Source organism: Aotus nancymaae, unplaced genomic scaffold (assembly GCF_030222135.1).
Source record: "Aotus nancymaae isolate 86718 unplaced genomic scaffold, 86718_ANA_hifiasm-v0.15.2.pri h1tg000041l, whole genome shotgun sequence".
Taxonomy (NCBI): Eukaryota; Metazoa; Chordata; class Mammalia; order Primates; family Aotidae; genus Aotus; species Aotus nancymaae.
The window spans coordinates 12,915,753-12,934,875 of NW_026988455.1; the positions used below are offsets into that span (position 1 = coordinate 12,915,753).

Sequence of the window (19,123 nt, forward strand, 5' to 3'; positions counted from 1 at the left end):
GAAATAGACAAACAACTGAGTCACAGCCAATTCTGCAGTCAAGATATTCCAGAAAACTCCTCTCTTGGTCCTGCATAATTCATTTCTCTGACATACCCTAGACATTCTTCCCTCCTCCCTTTTTATTTCCACAGGGGAGAAAGATTGCAATGTTCTGGGTCCTATTTCAGCATTTAGAAGAAGAAAAAAAAAAAACACTTCTCTGCCTTGGGCATTGATTACCTTGTTTTGTTTTGACTTACAACTTGCTCCCTATACCTAAGTGGAGAAACTTCCCTCCAGAAAATGTCCTTTCTGTTTTCACCAATGCTCCTAAAAGGGCATTGGTGATCATTTCACCTACAGCCAACTTCACAGACTTCATTTTGTCATGCTCAATGTAGACTCAGGTAATCATTTTTTGAGTCCTGGTCTTTTCCAGCCTAATGAATTATTTGCAGTTAATATTGACCCAGTGTCTCATAGGGAACATCATGCTCTTCCAGGGGATGGGTTAGCTTTTGGACTATTTGGGGACAGAGTCCTCAGATGGACACACAGCTCTTGGCCTGCCTTGGTCTTACCCCAATGGACAGTTTTGCAATTACCCACACTTCCCAGCGGCTGTTTCTTCTTTACTGAAAGCTGGTCTTGATTGTCTCAGAAGCCGAATTCAATTTGCAGTTCCCCCAGTAACGTGCTGTGATTCATTTGGGGACAAATCTGGATTGAACTGAGTCCAAGTGTCTCTTTTGTGAGACAGAAGGGAAGTATAAGTAGATACTATAGTCACCCAGATGAGTCAGCCAGGAATTCATGAAGTGATTCATAAATCGTTATAAAGACCACTAAAGTCTGCTAAAATGGAGTGCTGTCTGGCTATACAAAGTGGGGTATTATCACTGCGGGGTTTTTTTAGATGTTAAATCAGATGTGAAATCCTTAAAACTGGGCTTTTCTTTTTAAGTTTTGAAAAGGATTCCTTTCTTTCCCCTCTGCAGTTGGCCAACTGCTACAGCCATTTTTCATTGATTAGTTTTCACAGATGAATTTTAAAACCGCCACAGATGATACCCCACAATTCTTTGGGGAAATAAAAAATACCTCCCCAAATCCATCGTAGACTAGTTTATATCCATTATTTCTACTCCCTGGCAGCAAATCAATAATATTTTTCATGTGAATACAATGAAACAAGCTGTTCTAATGCATTCTTCCTTCATTGGGAGGTCTATAGCCGCTGTGGAAGAGACGGGGAAAAAAAAACTATCCAGAACACATACCAACCTTTAATCTAGTTGATCATGTAAACACATAAATTCCTTCTTTTCAAAGTGTTAACCCCCAAAGCAATGCTAAAACACACAGTCCTACATTGCTGGCTAGAACTGCTTGTGAGTACAGCACAAATGAAGAAAAGTAAAATATTCTTGACATATTTGTAATTCAATCTATTAGTAAATTTTGTTAAAGAAGTAAATGTGTACATTGACAAAGAAATACTTTGGACTTATACACAGGAGAAAGAGCCCTACCAGAAAGGAGTTATCCAGTTAGACTAATATGCTACATTGTGCAAGAACTCCAGTTCAGGACTGAGCAAGTTCACCAAAGCACGCTGAGCAACACTTGCCATTGCTAGATTTTTTAAAGGTAGTAGGTTGCTGACACGCTCTCCCACTCGCCCACAGTAAAGCTTAAGATTAATTCTTCCCTCATCCCACCACTCTTGCTTGCTTTACACTTCCACTAGAGAAGTCTTTATTACCTTTGTGACTTTAAGCAAATTATTTTACCTCTTTAGGCATTTGTTTTTTTATCCAAATAAGATGATGCTCCAGTGCCCTTTCCAGCTAAAACGTTCTATTATTGTATGAATTTGTGGACTAAGGATAGTCTGTCGGGAAATCCAGTACCAAGACATGAGATCGATACACAAGACCAGGATTAACTACTTATAGAGCCAGAAAATCAGCCAGATGAGTAAATGCTTTGCTTTAAATTTAAGTTCTGGAATGCATGTAGAAGATGTGCAGGTGTGTATACAGAGGTAAACGTGTGCCATGGTGGTTTGCTGTACCTATCAACCCATCACCTAAGTATTAAGCCCCACATGCATTAGCTATCTTTCCTGATGCTCTCCCTCCCCTGCTCCCCCTGACAGGCCCCAGTGTGTGCTGTTTGCCTCCCTGTGTCCATGTGTTCTCATTGTTCAGCTCCCATGTATAAGTGAGAACATTCAGTGTATGATTTTCTGTTCCTGCATTAGATTGCTGAGGGTAATAGCTTTCCAGCTCCATCCATGTCCCTGCAAAGGACATGATCTCATTCCTTTTTATGGCTGCATAGTATTCCGTGGTGTATATATACCACATCTTCTTTATCCGGTCTATCATTGGTGGGTATTTAGGTTGATTCCATGTCTTTGCTATTGTGAATAGTGCTGCAATTAACATATACTTGCATGTATCTTTATATAATTTATATTCCTTTGGGTATATAATAGGATTATATACCCAAAGTAATGATTTGGGTATATAATGGGATTTCTGGGTCAAATGGTATTTCTGGTTCTAGGTCTTTGAGGAATTGTCACACTGGCTTCCACAATGGTTGAACTAATTCACATTCCCACCTACAGTATAAAAAATGCTTCATTTTCTTTTGACCCTTAGTGTTTATATCTGAATAGTCAAAGAAGAAAAGATTTTCTAATAATTCTATAAATGTTCCAATACATTGCTGGGACCATAGCAATGGTGGTTACACAGCTGTCAAACACTGGGGGTACATGTTAATGTCAGGGATGCCTTAAATGTACTTTCAATCAGTCATTCCATAAACATGTATTGATCACCCAGAAGACATCAGACATTCATTTTATTAAGTACTTTGATATTCCTGACTTCCCAATTTAAAATTATTCCCAATCCACCCCACCCTTTGCTATATCCATGTTTTTCTCCATAGCACTCATTTCCTCTAGCCCAGTAGATACATTGCTTGCCTAAATTTCTTCACTGCCTGCCTCCCCTTACTAAAATGTAAGTTCCACAAAGACAAAGATACATCTTTTGTTGCTCTACCCCTAGTGCTTAGAACATTGCCCTACATTTAGTGCTCAATACAGATCCCTTGAATGAATAAATGTCACCATGGGCTTTATAACCTTCAGTGAAAGTTGAGATTACCTTTATTTTATGCTTGTAATTGATGCTGGGAGAAGGTGGGGAGTTTACTCATTGACCCAGCTAGTAACAGATATACCTAGGATCCAACCCCAGGTGGGTGTGACTTCTGGCCTGTCTTCTCCTTTGTTCATCTGCTTCTCCTACCATTCCCACTTTTTCTGCACACGAACCTAAGCAGTCTAGGTGTCTCGGTTGGGACCTACTGATCTGAGAAACAGTGTAAGATTGAATGCTGCTGGGCCACTCCACTGCATGGCTGGGGAGCTCAGCGATAACAGAGGAGTGGGGCTGGGAAAGCAGAGGAGAAGGGCGTAGAAGGGAAGGAAAGTGGCCAAGTAAATACCCCCAAATAATCAGACATTCTCTAAGATAGGTGGAGATACATATTTGCAGAAACCTTTTAAATGTTTCTTCATTCCCCAGAGGATTTTTTAAGGTTTTAAAATCTGTTCCCCTTCCCTTCCCTTTTCTTTCTTTTGCATACCATTACTCATGGTAAGGTTATACAAACTCTTCTACTAAATGAGTGGAAATGTTTGACTCAGTTCTCTGGTTTGCTCTTGTACGATCTGTTTCTGGTAAGCGGTAATTTTTTTGGTAGTCTGTTATGTGCCTATTTATAGAACAATCTATTGTTTCAAAAGTATAAAAGGCTAAAGAAGAGACTGTTAAGCCATGTCCAGTGAAATCTCTGAAATGTCAACTGCAGATCAGCAGCTAGAGACAGGGTTGGACCTAGAAAAGAGGTCGGAAGGTGTCTCTTCTGGCTCTGGGACACGCTGTAACTCAAGATGAATGAGAGTGATGCCATCTTGGTCTGACGTAATTGGGGAATGAGATACTCCATAGGAGGGAAAATGGTAAATAACTACAATTTATTTTCAGCATCACAATGTTGTGTTTATTTTAGCATCAAAAAATTCAATTCGCCTTCATTTGATTTAAAGTTTCAACTTTTGGGGGGCAGAATATTCAGAGCATTTTCATTTAGATTGTGTGTGTGTGTGTGTGTGTGTGTGTGTGTCTTGAAGAAACAGTTGGAAAGCAGGTGCAGACACTTAGAAAATCAGGTTCTGAGGCCCCCACCCTGATAATAGTGAAAACAGTTTATTTTTGCCTAGTGAGCATCTAAATATGTATGCTTTGTGAGTGTTGTTTGCTTTTGTACCAAATAACCTCAAACTACTTGTTGGCTTGTTGAACCACTCTCCTGGCATCTCTTTTGCTAAGAGAAGAGTTGTCTATTATTGTTTGGACATTCCCAGGGACCTGACTTCGAAAATGAAGACTCTCTCTTCATCTTCACACCTCTCCTGTCCCCTCACTCCTGATTTTAGTTTACTATTTCCACTCTACTATGAGCTAGTTAACAAGTGACTAACTTTATAAACATTAGATTTACATTAATAATTTTTAAAAGATTTTTTTAAGTATGATACTATGTGGTGTATTTAGACAGTACAAAATTGATTCTATCTGCTGTACTTGAAAATCAGTCCTATATATACACTCACTTCCTATGTTGGACTTTGTAGTGGTGACTTCTTACCTACTTCCTTGCTCCTAGCAATCGTCTGGATAATTGTGATCACTTCTTGTCATGTTTTATTTCTCTACATGTGTAAGAGTTAATTAACATTTTTGTACTATTTCTTTCCTTTCAAAATCAAAGCCTACTTTAAATGTATATCTTACTTAGAATAGTTTACATATAAATTTTTATTAATACTTTATATGTGGTGACATACTGTGTTTTGAAATTATATTGGCTTTATATCATTTCATTTATTTGACTAACATAGAAGAAAATTCAGCCTGAATTACTAAAAAGCAAAATCTTGAGTCAGTTGAAGCCGTAATATTTTATTCCTCCACATCCTTGAAATAGCAGTGCTAAAACCATGGTTTGTACCTATCATATTTTTTATGCGATGATGATGATATACTGGGTAATATTTGGTAGCCAAGAGAGCATGGCCTTGGTTTGGAACTTCCATCAATGAGTACACAAGAATGATTTTAATTAGCACATAATTATATGGACTCATATATATGTAGGATCTATATATAGATCTACTTGCTGACTTGCCCATCCACACATCTCCACGTCCCATCAGTCCTTAACAGAAAGAGGATAGCAGACATTCCAAAAGGGACTGGAAAGCTATCTAGAGCAAGCTGCATCTTTTATTTACAACTGAGAAAGCAGAATTAGGTAGCCAATCAAAGGATCTTGTTCCTTTGCCCAAAAGACAAAATGGGACACCAACAATGACTGTTAAATAGCACCAGAGGTTGCTTTGTAATTCAGATCCTTCCTCCCTCCATCCCTGGGGATCTTTAGGGACCAGGGGATTAGAGATTAGGTAGTAATGTGGATTCCTTCTGCTCCTAAAGTCTATGATCTCAAAATTCCTCATCCCTCTCCCATAACCTCAGAGCAACTTGTGAGACACATTAAAGACATGTTCCCCCCAGAAAATAGCCTCCATATGAGGAATCCTGGCAAATGAATTTTACTAGATGTTCTCAGGGCAGTGCCAGGATTCGTTTGCTGTGTTTTCTCTCAGGGCTATTCAGCACATCTTTTCAGGGTGATACCAATTAAGATGACATGCTCAGAAAAATGTATTTACTCAGCACGGGACACTCAGTTACTGTTCTCTTTCAGGGGAGTGACGATGTAAATGATCAATTAAAAGGCATCCCAACCCAGCTGGTTTGTTGAAGCTCCTTGCCTTGACTCCTCCTCTCTTGGTTCTTACATTCACCTTCTATGGTCTCATCACACATCACATGGTCAAAAAGCAAAAAGAACATGAGATTCTTGTCCCATGTTTTCTTACTGCTACAATACAGACATAGAAGCTCTGCCTTATTAAATATTCTGGTTCAGAATGTTTCCAGTCACTTTATAAACTTGACTGGTTCATCTTCCTTTTTTATCATTTATTGCCCTCCACAAAAGCCCAGCAAAGTTAAAGTGATTTGTTCCTGTGAAATAAGCAATGTAAGCAGATGGTGACCTATACGTGTTAGTGCAAAACAAAGCCTGTCTTTCGATACAGTGTAAGGAACAGCTGATTAAGTTTTCAGCTTACTGGGACTTTTTAAGGGAACTAAACAATACATTGCTAGTGCAGTTTTCCCCCAAAGTTATTTTTCTGCTTCGTTCTACTGCATTGACGACTCCCTGCTTCTTTCTCCACTATACTTGTGCCAGTCCCCTACTGAACTGGCACTGGGAGGATCATTTTGATATTTGACAGACATTGTCAAACTCTAACATTGTTCTCACGATTACATCTTGCCTTCAATGTTAGAGAGCATAAACTGTCATTTTAAACGTAGTGAGTCAGGTCTTTCCAATTTTCCTTTACCATTGGAAGATCAATGTACAGTCATCCATTTCACATCCTAAGTTTCTTGACAGCATCACCTTATTTAAACACCGGTATGTTCCTCCTCAGAAACCATGGATAGTCTTACTGTGACTGGCGCATGCGACACCTACATCATGTTCCTATCGCACCCTCAGGAATACTCTGCCAAGCACAGAGCCCACGCAGATCTCTTGGGTTCTGGGTTTCAAGCCACACTTGACCTTTGAGGTTTAAGTTAATTCATTCTTGGCAAAAGAAAATGCATTGTTTAAAGAGAATAGGATTAGAGAGGCTCATAATAAAGACTTGTAACAACACTTCTTGGACCTCAGATATATCTTACAAAACAAAATGTTTATGAGCTAAGTGTAAATGATTCAGAAACATACGGATCAAATTTCCCCTCAAATGCAAATGGATTTTAAAAATTAGCAGAAAAAGGGCTTGGCAAAAGATGTGCTTTAAATTTCACCAAACACAGTGTATTTGAAATGCAGCTTAGAAATCTTGACAAACCCAAACTGAGTAGGTTTCCCTTTATTGTTCTTGTTTATTCCCACTGTAACTCTGTTGAAAATTCAGTGGTTAAATGAGAAACGGCAGCGGGGAGAAATGAGAAATGGCGGTGGGGAGGGAAAAGTTAGAGAAAAATCCAGAAGGATTTTTTTTAAAGGGCTTGTTGTCACGCTCTTGTATAGCCAGAATGGGAGGTGAGAATTTGGCTTTGGAGAGTTTCTTTGTTCCTGCTGTTTTATGTCCCTCATGTTTCCTTTTATAATTGTTTGCTCAGGTTTGCACCTTCTGCTCCATCTCCTCACCACATCAGCCCCCGGAGAGTTCCGGCTCCTCCTTCAATACTGCAAAGAACGCAGCCTCCCCACACCCAGCAGCCATCAGGTTCGCACCTGAAGTCCTATCAGCCAGAAACAAACTCTTCTTTTCAACCAAATGGTATCCATGTCCATGGTAAGCAAGGAGCTGGCAGTCCCTTGAGTTTTGAAAAATGACATTGTGCTGTTGCTTTTAATCTTAGTTACCTGTCGTGGATTTCGGATGTTCTGTTCTACACCAGGCTTAGGCTTTTATAACTTGCCTCTGAAATTTCACACTTGATAGGCGTGAAATCCTATGGTATTTTCCTGACTTCGGCTTGATGATGGTATGATTTATGACACCTCACTAGTCAGCTCAAGTTGATGGTGGTGTCATTGACCAGGGCTCTAACACCAGCAATAGCATCCTGTTTCTAAACAATAGCCTGTGGAGAAAGAAATGACAGGAGTTCTTGTGCCCAAGCATGCCTCTGCTCTGCTAGGTTTTTGCTCTTTCTCATATGTCCTCATGCTCTCCATCCTTCAAGGTGCAGGTAGAATAACACCTCTCTGAAGCCTTTCCCGATCCCCCAGCTGATGTCATCTCTCCAGCCCTAAACTCTGATTTTATCAGCTGTCTTTCTCTAATAGTAATTATGCTTCCTCTATCTTGTGATTTACTTATCTGTCAATAAAACATACCTTCACTATTAATGTGTAAACTTTCTGAGCATTTTCTGACCCATCAGAAAATTGTATCTTTTAGAGAACTTAATACAGCTCTTCACAAATGCCAAAGATGCAGGGATACTTGTCAGGTGAATGGAGGATGAAAAGGAGAAAAGGGAAGCAAGAGAAATCATAATTTTCTAAATATGCAGATCTTGTGTGGAATGGGAAATATGCATAGAGAACTAAGTCTGGCTTAATTTCTTTCCTTTCTTTAAACTCATTTTGCCTATCTTAGTGAACAGCCACAGGAAGTTGAATAGCAAAATGATAGATTTAAACTGTCACAGCCTTTTACTTCCTAGGGCAGTTAGATCTGTATAAGCAGAAGAGATACTGTATTTTTAGGCTGTTTCAACTTCTGAAACATGACTCTCCGCTACCTGTCTCTTGCTGATGCCTGAATTTTCTCCATATGAGTTATTACTTGAAATTGATGGGTGGTGTTCCCAAACAAATCTAAAACAATATGCAAACTGAGTGTGAATAATTTTCCAAGATGGCAGAATCATCCAGCACTATGGAGCTAGGCTTGGATAAGAACATCAAAGTAAAGGACTGAACAGCAAAGAGGAGGTGATATAAAAACAGCAGCCAGCTGTAGGAAGGAAGAGACCTTGAAAGACCAGAGCTATTGGCTCTGGCTCAGTTCGTGCATCTCATCTCCCCACTTCCCCATTGTAGCCACACAAACCCCCTGTTCCCCAACAAAACTTGGACTTGTGCCATTCTGCAGGCCTATGGTCATTTTTACCTTCTGGTTATAAATTGTTTCTCAAGCTTTAGTTATGTATTTATTCAACTAAGAAATACTTCTTGAGTGCCTACTATGCATAAGGCAAGGCATCAAGGCATGCATAAGATGGGCAAATTGAGCCCTCTTACTTCTGAGGAGGGCCTTTCAGTCCAGTTGAGGAGTTTGTATACTCTGAAAGAGACCCAGATCCCCTGTGCCATGAAGCCATCCTCAACACTGCAGGCAAGAGGTGCACAGCCTGAGTGTGGGCTATGTGAAATGTAGAGTAGGCCATTGATTCTAAGACACAAATTTTTCACCTTCACATTTTAACAGTGCTGAAGTCTGGACATACCTGAGTCAGTGGCGGCATGTAATTGGCAGTGATTTTTCTTTCTGGTGCTATCTAGAATAATGGAGCATTTCACAGTTGATGGTGTCAGAGTTTCAAGGAAATGCAGTATAACACATTTTGATTACAACTGTGAAACACATTTTTAAAAAATTAAAAATTGACCTATGTGTAGAAAAAAAAGGGAAGGAAGTTTTCCAAAATATTGATGGTTTTATATCAGGATGGTAGGATAATGGGTGATTTCTTCCTTTTTTTCTCTAAAATCTTTAAAAAGGGCTTTGGAATTAGACCAATTTGAATGCAAACATTAGTCTATCCTGAACTGTGACTCTGGGCAAATTATGGAGTCTCAGTTCACATTCATTAAGTGGGGAGCATTTCATCTGTCTTCTCTCATCAGTTAAGAAGTTTGACAAGAAAAGCACCTGGCACAGAGTAGAAGCTTAATTTAATGCTCTTTCTTCTATTTCCTTCTATTTTTTTTTTTAATTAGACTCTTTGAGAATAGGGATAATGTTTGTAGCCCTAGGGCAGGCATAATACTTGGTGTAAAGTAGGCATTTAGTAAATATGTACTAAGTGATTGACACTGTCTCATTGAACAAATGAATTATGAACAAGAAGATACAGAAAATGGGATCTATCCTATTATTTTCCCCTACCTCTTGGCAAAATACTCTTCTTCCACATTTCTCTTTTTTAGTTAAATAATGAATATACTGTCAACTTGAAATTGTTGGGATTTTTTTTAACTTTTACATTAAAAACTATTTTTTAAGACAGGGTCTTACTGTATCCCCAAGCATAGAGTACAGTGGTGAAGTCATAGCTTACTGCAGCCTCAAACTCCTGGGCTCAAAGAGTTCTCCTGTTTTACCTCCCAAGCAGCTGGGACTGCAGGCACACACCACTACACCTGGCTAATTTTATTGTTTTTGTAGAAATGGGGTCTCACTATGTTGCCCAGGCTGGTCTTGAATTCCTGGGCTCAAATGATTCTTCTGCCTCAGCCTTTCAAAGTGTGGGGTTACAGGTGTGAATCACCTGTGCTGAGCCCCAACTTTCACATTCTAATTGTCAAAAAATTCCCCATGAGAAACTGCTAATATCAGCCCTAAAAATAAATTTAAAATACAGTTAGACTAATTGAGAAATCATGACTTTCTCCAGGAAGATGGGCAAGTGACTGCTGCAATGAGGTTGCGAAGGGAGTGCCCCTATGTTAGCCATTGGTCCGCTGCTTGTGGTTAATTGGTAGGTGTCCGGATGCAGCCTTACTTCCTTCTCCAAGCTTTTTCTGAAAAATTTTTTTGAAACTTTCTAGGCAACATTTCTAAAAATTCTCATCAACTACTCTATAGGTTAAGGACAAACTTTATTTTTCAAGTGGTCAGTACGATGCTAAGAGTAAGAGAAGACCTTCTTAATGAGTTGCATTTATTGGTTGTGTTTCAGCTTTTGTTGGACAAGTTTGCTGGGTGGAGTTACACAGCATCCTGGTGATAGGGAACTTTACTCCCTAATAAAACTTGATTTTTAAAGCCCAAAGCAGTGTCGGGGTTGCTAATGGGATAGCTCAAGTGAGTATTTGTTCTCTTTCAAAAAGTTCATGGTTTTAATGAGTGTAGTCACCCCTATTTCTTCTGTACTCCCTGCAGTAGGTAGAGGTCAGGGAGAAATGCCATCACTGTATTTTTTAGAGACAATATAAAATGTCTAGGCATTGCTACCTTAGCAAACTATGCAGGTGCCTTTTTCAAGAGGTCTAAATTTCTAAGCCATATTCTTTTTTTATTAATTTTTTTTGGGGGGATGGAGTCTCACTCTGTTGCCCAGGCTGGAGTGCAGTGGCATGATCTCAGCTCACTGCAACCTCCACCTCCCTGGTTCAAGCAATTTTCCTGCCTCAGACTCCTGAATAGCTGGGATTACAGGTGCATGCTCCCACACCTGGGTAATTTTTTTTGTATTTTAGTAGAGATGAGGTTTCACCATGTTGGCTAGACTGGTCTCGAACTCCTGAATTCAGGCAATCCGCCTGCCTCGGCCTCCCAAAGTGCTGGGATTAGAAGCATGAGCCACCAGGCCCAGCCCCATGCCATATTCTTAACAACATGTTTCTAAGCCAAAAAGCATACTAAAATAAACACACATCTATATTTTTCCATGGGGAAATGTAGACTCCTGTATGTAGATGCTGTTGCATTACATAGAGCTATGAAAAGTTACAACTCAGAGGGGCTTTGGTCTTAAAAATGAAGAAGGTAAGGTCCATCAAGTTTTGTTAATCTTGCTATTCTAAATGATACTAAGCCTAGACACTGTGTGCTCTGTCTATATTTTTATTGAGGCATCTTGTAAAAGGCATACTTTGAAAGATTAGCGCTGCGTTTTCAAGTTTCCTTACCTAGTGAATGATCCAGGACCGGAGCTCAGGTTTGTTAGCTCTGCATCCATCTCATTCATTTTGCCTTCATTAGTACAGGGAATGAGGTATCATTTTCTTTAATGTTTGAATCTTGGTAGCATTTGTGGGTCTGTTTGAGATCTCCAAGGGAACTTCTTAGTACATTTTGGTTCTTTATTTTAGATGTAAACATAAGGACACTCTGCAGTTGTGTAAGCTTGTTTTTCAGTCTTTCCTTTCTCCTTAGGACAATTCTCTTGCCCAGACAAGCTTCAGAATGTTGCCTGGATTAGTTGCCCGAGAGTTGTTATTTGTATGTTTTGTTACTGGACTAATGGATCATTTCTTGCTAAATACCCTGTTCACTCCACAATTATTAGCAGGCTGTGAGAATTCCTACAATAGCATTTTCACAACCTTCATGCTTCTGGGCCCATAAGGTGACACCGAGTTCAGTTCAGCAAGTGTTCATTGGTCATAACTATGTGCCAGGCAAACATGAATATCAATTAATGTACTGTGGCACATGCAATAAGAGAAGGTACAAAAGGCACCTGATTAATTCACAAGCAGATGTCAGAGAAGGATCTGTAGAGGTGATACTTGAATAGGGTTTTGAAGATAAATACCTTATTGGGCAGGCCAAGTGGGTAAAGGCATTCCAGGCAGAGGGGAAGCAAAGACCACAGGTGAGAACACAAATGACAGCATGGTGTGTGTGTGTGTGTGTACGCGCACACAGAAGGAAGAGCCAAGAGGATGATTGGAGTGCACAGGTTAAGCCATGGAGTAGAGCTGGAGAACTTACAAGTTAAGCTCACAAAGGGTTTTGTGCCATGCTAAATGTAACTACCGAATAAAAAATCAGCCTAACATTTTAGGAAAGTCAAGTAGAGTGCTGCGTAGAGACTGCAGTGGGAGAGGTAGGAACATTAAGCTCTGTTGGGATTATGTTGGCCTACATGTACAGAACATCCAAACAACAGTGACTTATTAAAGAGTTCAGTTCACTCAGATGCAACTGGTAAATAGGGGAAAGATGTCGGGATAATGTGCAATTGTGTTTGTTCACATACAATCTTTCCTAGAGAAAAGCTGGAATAGCAAGAGAAGAACAAAAACATCCTCAGTCTAGCTGCTGTCCAGACAGGAGCCCTTTCAGCTCTATTTTAATAACATTTGAAATGAGCATAATCCCAGGGGGGCTGTCTCCCAGAGAGGTACACACCCAGCCTTGCACGGCCCTCAGCTCCTGGCAGATCACATGCTTTCCTGTGCGCTGGGCCCTGCTATCACTTGTCTCAGTACTTGTAAGCCAGCCTGTCCAGTCTATTTTGTGTATGTGTTTTTAAGAACCCCCCAGGAGCCTACAGCCACACTGACCTGCCTGCCTAAATTTCCTATCGCCTATTTTGTTACTGCTGTGTAATTAGAAGGTATTGAAGACTTACAGTGGTATGACCCAATTTTAGATTTCTCAACAACCTTATTTTTAATACACATTTGTCTAGAGGACAAGATTTTTCAGGGTTGGTTTATCACATAGCAACAACACTAACACTGGCATGCAATTTACTCTTGTCACATGACAAGATGTCTCTTTTTTGAGATGGAGTCTCACTCTGTCGGCTGGGGTGCAGTGGCACAATTTCTGCTCACTGCAACCTCTGCCTCCTGAGCTATTCTCCTGCCTCAGTCTCCTGAGTAGTTGTCACTATAGGCGCACACCATCATACCTGGCAAATTTTTTGCATTTTTAGTAGAGACGAGATTTCACCATGTGGGCCAGGCTGGTCTTGAACTTGACCTCAAGTGATCCACCTGCCCCATCCTCTCAAAGTGCTGGGATTACAGGCGTGAGCCACTGTGCCCAGTCTTCTTGCATGACAGGATGTCTAATATGAAACAGTGCAATGTGGATGAGGAGCCCCACAGAGTCAACAGTGCCCATGCCTTCTCCCAACTTTGTGCTTTGTCACTGTTAACAGGGGGCTTCCATCCTCCTGGTCACAGCATGAATGCTGATACTCTACACATCTCATCCCAGTTTCAGGCAGAGAGGAAGGTGAAGAATAAACAACAAGTGTACCCTTAGTCACATGGCAAGGGGGTCTAGGAAGGGGGATATTTTAGTGCATTGCCATACTTAATAAAATGGATATTCTGTTAACAGTGTTCACTGGATAGGCCCACTGGAAGAGCTGCCAAACACACTCTAGGATGGTTTTCTAATCTGTAAAATGGGACTAGTATGACCTGTCTCACAGCCAACTTCATATCTTCCCTTGGAAGTTAGGGTGGAGCTCACAGGCCTCTTTCTGAGGGTTCTACCCCGTAGTTTCCCATCTCTTCCATTCTCTTAGGTTTCCACACTTCCCACTGTGTGCTCTTATTTTGAATCCCTCTGGAGTTTCTAGTTGCCAACACAGAGATCTGTGTCATCCATGTACCACTTATTAGATTTCATTAAGAAAACACCATGAAGCTACCTCCTCAGCCTGGACTGTTTGAAATCAGTGCAGCAGCAGTGGGAAGGGGGTGTCTTCCCTGTTGGTCATGGCTGCTCTGGTTCCTGAGCAGTCTTTCCCAGGATTTAAAGCATGCCCTGCCTGCAGGATCCCTAAAGCAGGCCAGTCAGCTCCGAGACAATGGTGGCATTTTCTTACCTCAGTATGGAGCTATAAGCTTGTCAGTCCAGTTCAAATTGACTGCGACACCAAACAAAGGGTTTCCAGCAACCAACAGGCCTCCAAGAACAAAACACATTGTAAATGGCTTGTGCTACCAGAGAGCCAAAGCATCTTTCAAACTGTAGAGTTATCAGAGCATTGATATTTAAATGACAGTGAGGTGGCCAATAGAAGTTGAGCCAACTTCTTCCTCAGTTGACTGTTTATTCACAGTGATTGTGCAATGGTACTTTCCAGCAAGATTCCTATGGGCTGTAGCCATGACTGATCTCATTGCTGGCAATTTATAGTGTTAAATATTTAAAGATTTTTATTTTCATTTATTTTGAGACGAAGTTTCGCTCTTGTCACCCAGAGTGGAGTGCAGTGGCACTATCTCGGCTCGCTGCAACCTCTGCCTCCCAGGTTCAAGCAATGCTCCTGTCTGGGCCTCCAGAGTACCTGGGATTACAGGCATGCACCACCATGCCTGGCTAATTTTTTGTGTTTTTAGTAGAGATGGGGTTTCGCCATGTTAGCCAGGCAGCTCTTGAACTCCTGACCTAGGTGATCTGCTCGCCTTGGCCTCCCAAAGTGCTGGGATTATAGCGTGAGCCACGGCACCCAGCCTAAAGGTTATTTTTAAAGGCTGATGTTGAAGACAATAAACATACTCCCACAGAAAATTTCATCACAACTGCATGTATGAGGTATGAAATAATAAAGCAGTTAAGAAATTGTATTGCCTAGAACTTAAGCATGTGTCACAACTTCTTGAAATCCCAAAAAGACAAAATACAATTGATTATAAATCAACAGTATAGTAGATTTCATGGAGGAAGTTGTGACATATTCACAAAAGAAATGAGCCGATGAGCACACGTCATGTTATCCTGATGTTACCGTCAGTCATTATCGGGAATAATTTTCCATATCAGCCATGACATTAATGCTTACATAGTACCAGGGATTGATGATTAGATTCAGAAAAATCCTTAATTAGTCTCATACACTTAATTGCTACAAAATTACCCCAAGAATAGTTTTACATAAGTAGTACTTGATAAATTCTGACAGTGTTCTAATTCTAAACAAAAGTTAATTTTAGGTGTATAAGCGGAGTGCAGTGAGCATTTCAACATGTTGAGTTTTGTGAGAGGTGGGAGATGGTCATCTTAACCAGAAAAGCTGTTGGAATGATTGATTAGAGAAATGACTGAACTGTGAATAATCTACGTATATAACTAAACATCTGCACACACAAGCAAGAGTGTGTGTGCACACAGATAAAATTCACCATACTAATGTGCCATGTTTGATCAAGAAGAGTATTAAAGTGATTGAATCAACTATCACTAAATTGTAACTTGTCTCAGAACAGGGACTGCATCATCCCACAATGTTCTGCACACTGTAAGTGCTTAATAACTGCTCATTAAATATGAATGAACAGAAAAGAAAAAATTTTTGCTCATAGCTTCTTAAACTGATTGGCAGAGCCAGCATTTGGCAAAATTGTGACTTACAGTCAACTTTTTCCAGGTCCCTCTTTCCTCTGCGCAATTTCTGCCTGTTTCTCTGCCCCTCTTTTATTTTTATTTTTTCTGAAACAGTCTCGCTCTGTTGCCCAAGCTGGAGTGCAGATGCATAATCTCAGCTCACTGCAACCTCCACCTCCCAGGCTGAAGTGATTCTCCTGCCTCAGCCATCCATCCCTGGCTCAAGTGATTGTCCTGCCTCAGCCTCCCGAGTACCTGGGATTACAGGCACCTGCCACCATGCCCGGCTAATTTTTGTATTTTTAGTTGAGATGGCATTTTGCCATGATGGCCAGGCTGGTCTTGAACTCCTGACTTCAGGTGATCCGCCCAACCCAGCCTTCCAAAGTGCTGGGATTATAGACATGAGCCACCACACCAGGCCCTGTGCCCCTCTTTAAATACCCAGTGCTGACCAACTGCCTGATCCTTCTTCCCAGAGGAAATAGGATGAACTAATATTCACTTACACACTGAGGTGAATTTAATATATTACTGCTTTTTGTGAGTATCTGCGTAAGAGGATACTGAGACACAGCTGGTACTGAGTGCTTAGTGGTGAAGTTCTGGGGCTGTGGCAGCCCTGTGGAAGAGGGATTGTGAAGAATTCACAGTGCCCATGGATGCCAGTCCCTTGCTTATGAAAGCATTTGCAGTTTGGAGGCAGGCAAATGGCAATTATTAACTGGAATTCTGTGAGCCGGTCATGCAGTGTCCTAGTTCTGAGGTTCTTAAGTTTAATAGATAATACTGACACCCCTGTATCAGAGTTGGTACAAGAATGAAAGAATGCCTGGACTACAGTAGATGCTTACTTCATTGCATCTGTTACAGCTGTTATTTTCATACTATCAGATACTTAGTGCTCTGAACAAGTCCAGAGCAGCCTCCCAGGTGAGACTATGGGAGAGCTTAAGCACCATGCCTAACTCGTATACCTAGTGAATATCACAGGTGGTTTTATAAACCTAGTCTCGCCCCAAAGCCCACACACATTTTGTGATGGTGCCTGTTGATAGAGTATTATGAAAATTGTTAGTTACTTGGGAACTGCTTTTGCATGAAGGTTAAGTATGGAACCATAAATATGAGATTCCTTATAGGGTTAACATCCTGTCAGTGGAGGTGCTGTGATTTGCAGGATGCAGTAATTTCCCACCAAGTGCTTGACTGCATGTCTTTGGACACCGATAGCTGAAAATCACGTTTTTCTGTGTCAGGCAGTGTCCTCAATGCCTGTCATGCCCTTGCTCACTAATTCTCATAACAATACTATAAAGAGAACATTTTTACTCCCGTTTTACAGGTGGGGAATCTGAATCACTGTAGTGCCCAGAATATATTAATCTTGAAATGGTGGACCTGGAAATTACACCCAGGACCATCTAACTCCAGATCTGTGCTTTTAGCCATTCTGTGGTGCTGCTATTAAGCCTTTGATTAGGGGTTGCCCTTGTGGGGAAGGGAGTGCTCCCTATCTAATAGCTCACAATGGGATTATCCCACTGCGTGTGTATGTGTGCATGTGTGTGTGTGTGCATGCTTTCATGCACTGTGCTTGCTCAAATACAGGTATGCTGGGGGAAAATTTGGAAGCCTAATTACTGTAATAAATCGACAAACCTGGGTTCCTGGGCTTTTAGCACAGTCCTGACATACCATTTACAAATTCTTACTGACTTCTTAAATTATAAAAGAAAATATTTATCATTTAATTTTTTAAAGTTCTTACAGTACTGAAACTTGTAGAGAGTTTAAGTTCCTTTCCAGCCTTATGTTTGCCCCAATTCCACTGCCCAAAGGTAAAGACTATTAAAAGACTGGCAAGTATTCTTTTAAACCTTTTTAAATGCTCATAGGAGACGTATCTGTGTCTATGTATATGCCCATATGCCCTGTTATAAAAATGGCCTCATGTTCTGCACCTCACATTCTACATTTTGTTTTATGAGTTGATTTTTTTAACTTAGCAAAATATATGCTGTTGCTTTCCAGGTCAATACATACAGAGTCTTAATTGTATAGCTCTCATAAGAATAGGTCATCATTTTTTAAATCATTCCCTTATTGATGGACAATTTTTTCATTTTTTTTTCTAGCAATGCTATGTTAAGTCTCTTCATATATGTGTGTGTGTGTATATATGCGTGTTTATATAAACACTCCTATACACATATATATATCTTTGCACAGTTTCTTAGGAAATATTTCTAAAAGAGAAAATGGATTACTGGGTATGCACATTTTAAAGTTGGATAGGTATTGATACTCTTAGAAAGGCTACATTAATTTAGACGCTCAGCAGCAGCATATTACAGTGCCCATTTCCTTACACTGGGTGTTAGTAGTTTAATTTTCACCAATTTATAAAGCAAAGATTAATGACTTGTAATTTTTCCTCTAGCTGGTAATATAATTGAGCATCTTTTTACATTTTCATTGAATACTAAAGACAGTATTAATAGTAACAGGGATTAAGTAACAAGAGCTATGACTTGGATTTTTACATTATTTAAGTAGTCGCCCTGCTCTTTCACCCTGTCAGTCAAGCTGTGTCATTTGCAGCAAGACAGTTTGTTTTCTGATTGGAACTCAGAAATTTATTGATGAGAAAGAAATGTGCAGAATATCTGTCTCATTAACTACCGTGACTTTGTCAGTCAACTTAAAAATGCCTATAGATAGTGTTTAATGAATATTATTACAGATTTAGCACTTTTTCTTTGGGGGAAGTAATGACATATTTCTAGAAGCAAATGTTCTTATTTATGAAACTCATGAAGTCAGCCTCTAATGAAGGGAACTCTTAAAATCAATTTTTTTTTGACAACTATTTTAGGGATTCCTTTGGACTCTGGGGCTAAACATGTTAATGACAATCTGTTATATTTCTTGTATTTTAAACTGGAATTACCCTTATAAATATGGTAAATAATTGATAGAAGAAAAATGTAATAGCTGTAGATGGAGCCTCCTTAAAATACATAAGTAAACATCTGGGTCACTGGTAGCGATGCTACTCTCTTCATAAAACAGAACAACGAAAACGGAACACTAGAACTGGCTTGATCTGTCCACACTCACCTCCTCTGAGCTCAGCAACATGTTACAAAGCAATCCCAATTCCCTTAGAAATTCTTGTTGGTTTACTTACAATTGTGAGTGCTCTTTCTGACTACAGGAATTTCCCCTCTCTAACCAGGTTGTTCTGACTAAACTCTTTATTTTATCCTTTTGTGAGATCTTTGAGAATTAGACCTTACAAGATACAAGTCTATTGAAACAAAAACATTCAGGTATTGTTCTAGATCACTTAAGTATGAC

At 40.1% G+C, this 19,123-nt stretch overlaps 1 protein-coding gene across 2 annotated transcripts in view; it reads left to right on the forward strand.

Moving 5' to 3' along the window:
* The window catches only part of GLIS3 (GLIS family zinc finger 3), a 488,252-nt gene that overhangs the window by 450,214 nt on the left and 18,915 nt on the right, over nt 1–19,123 (forward strand). For both annotated transcript variants that reach the window (XM_012454569.3, XM_012454570.3), the window contains one exon: nt 7,344–7,519. In XM_012454569.3, coding sequence (XP_012309992.1) covers nt 7,344–7,519 — 176 coding nt within the window. The remainder of the gene's footprint in view (nt 1–7,343; nt 7,520–19,123) is intronic.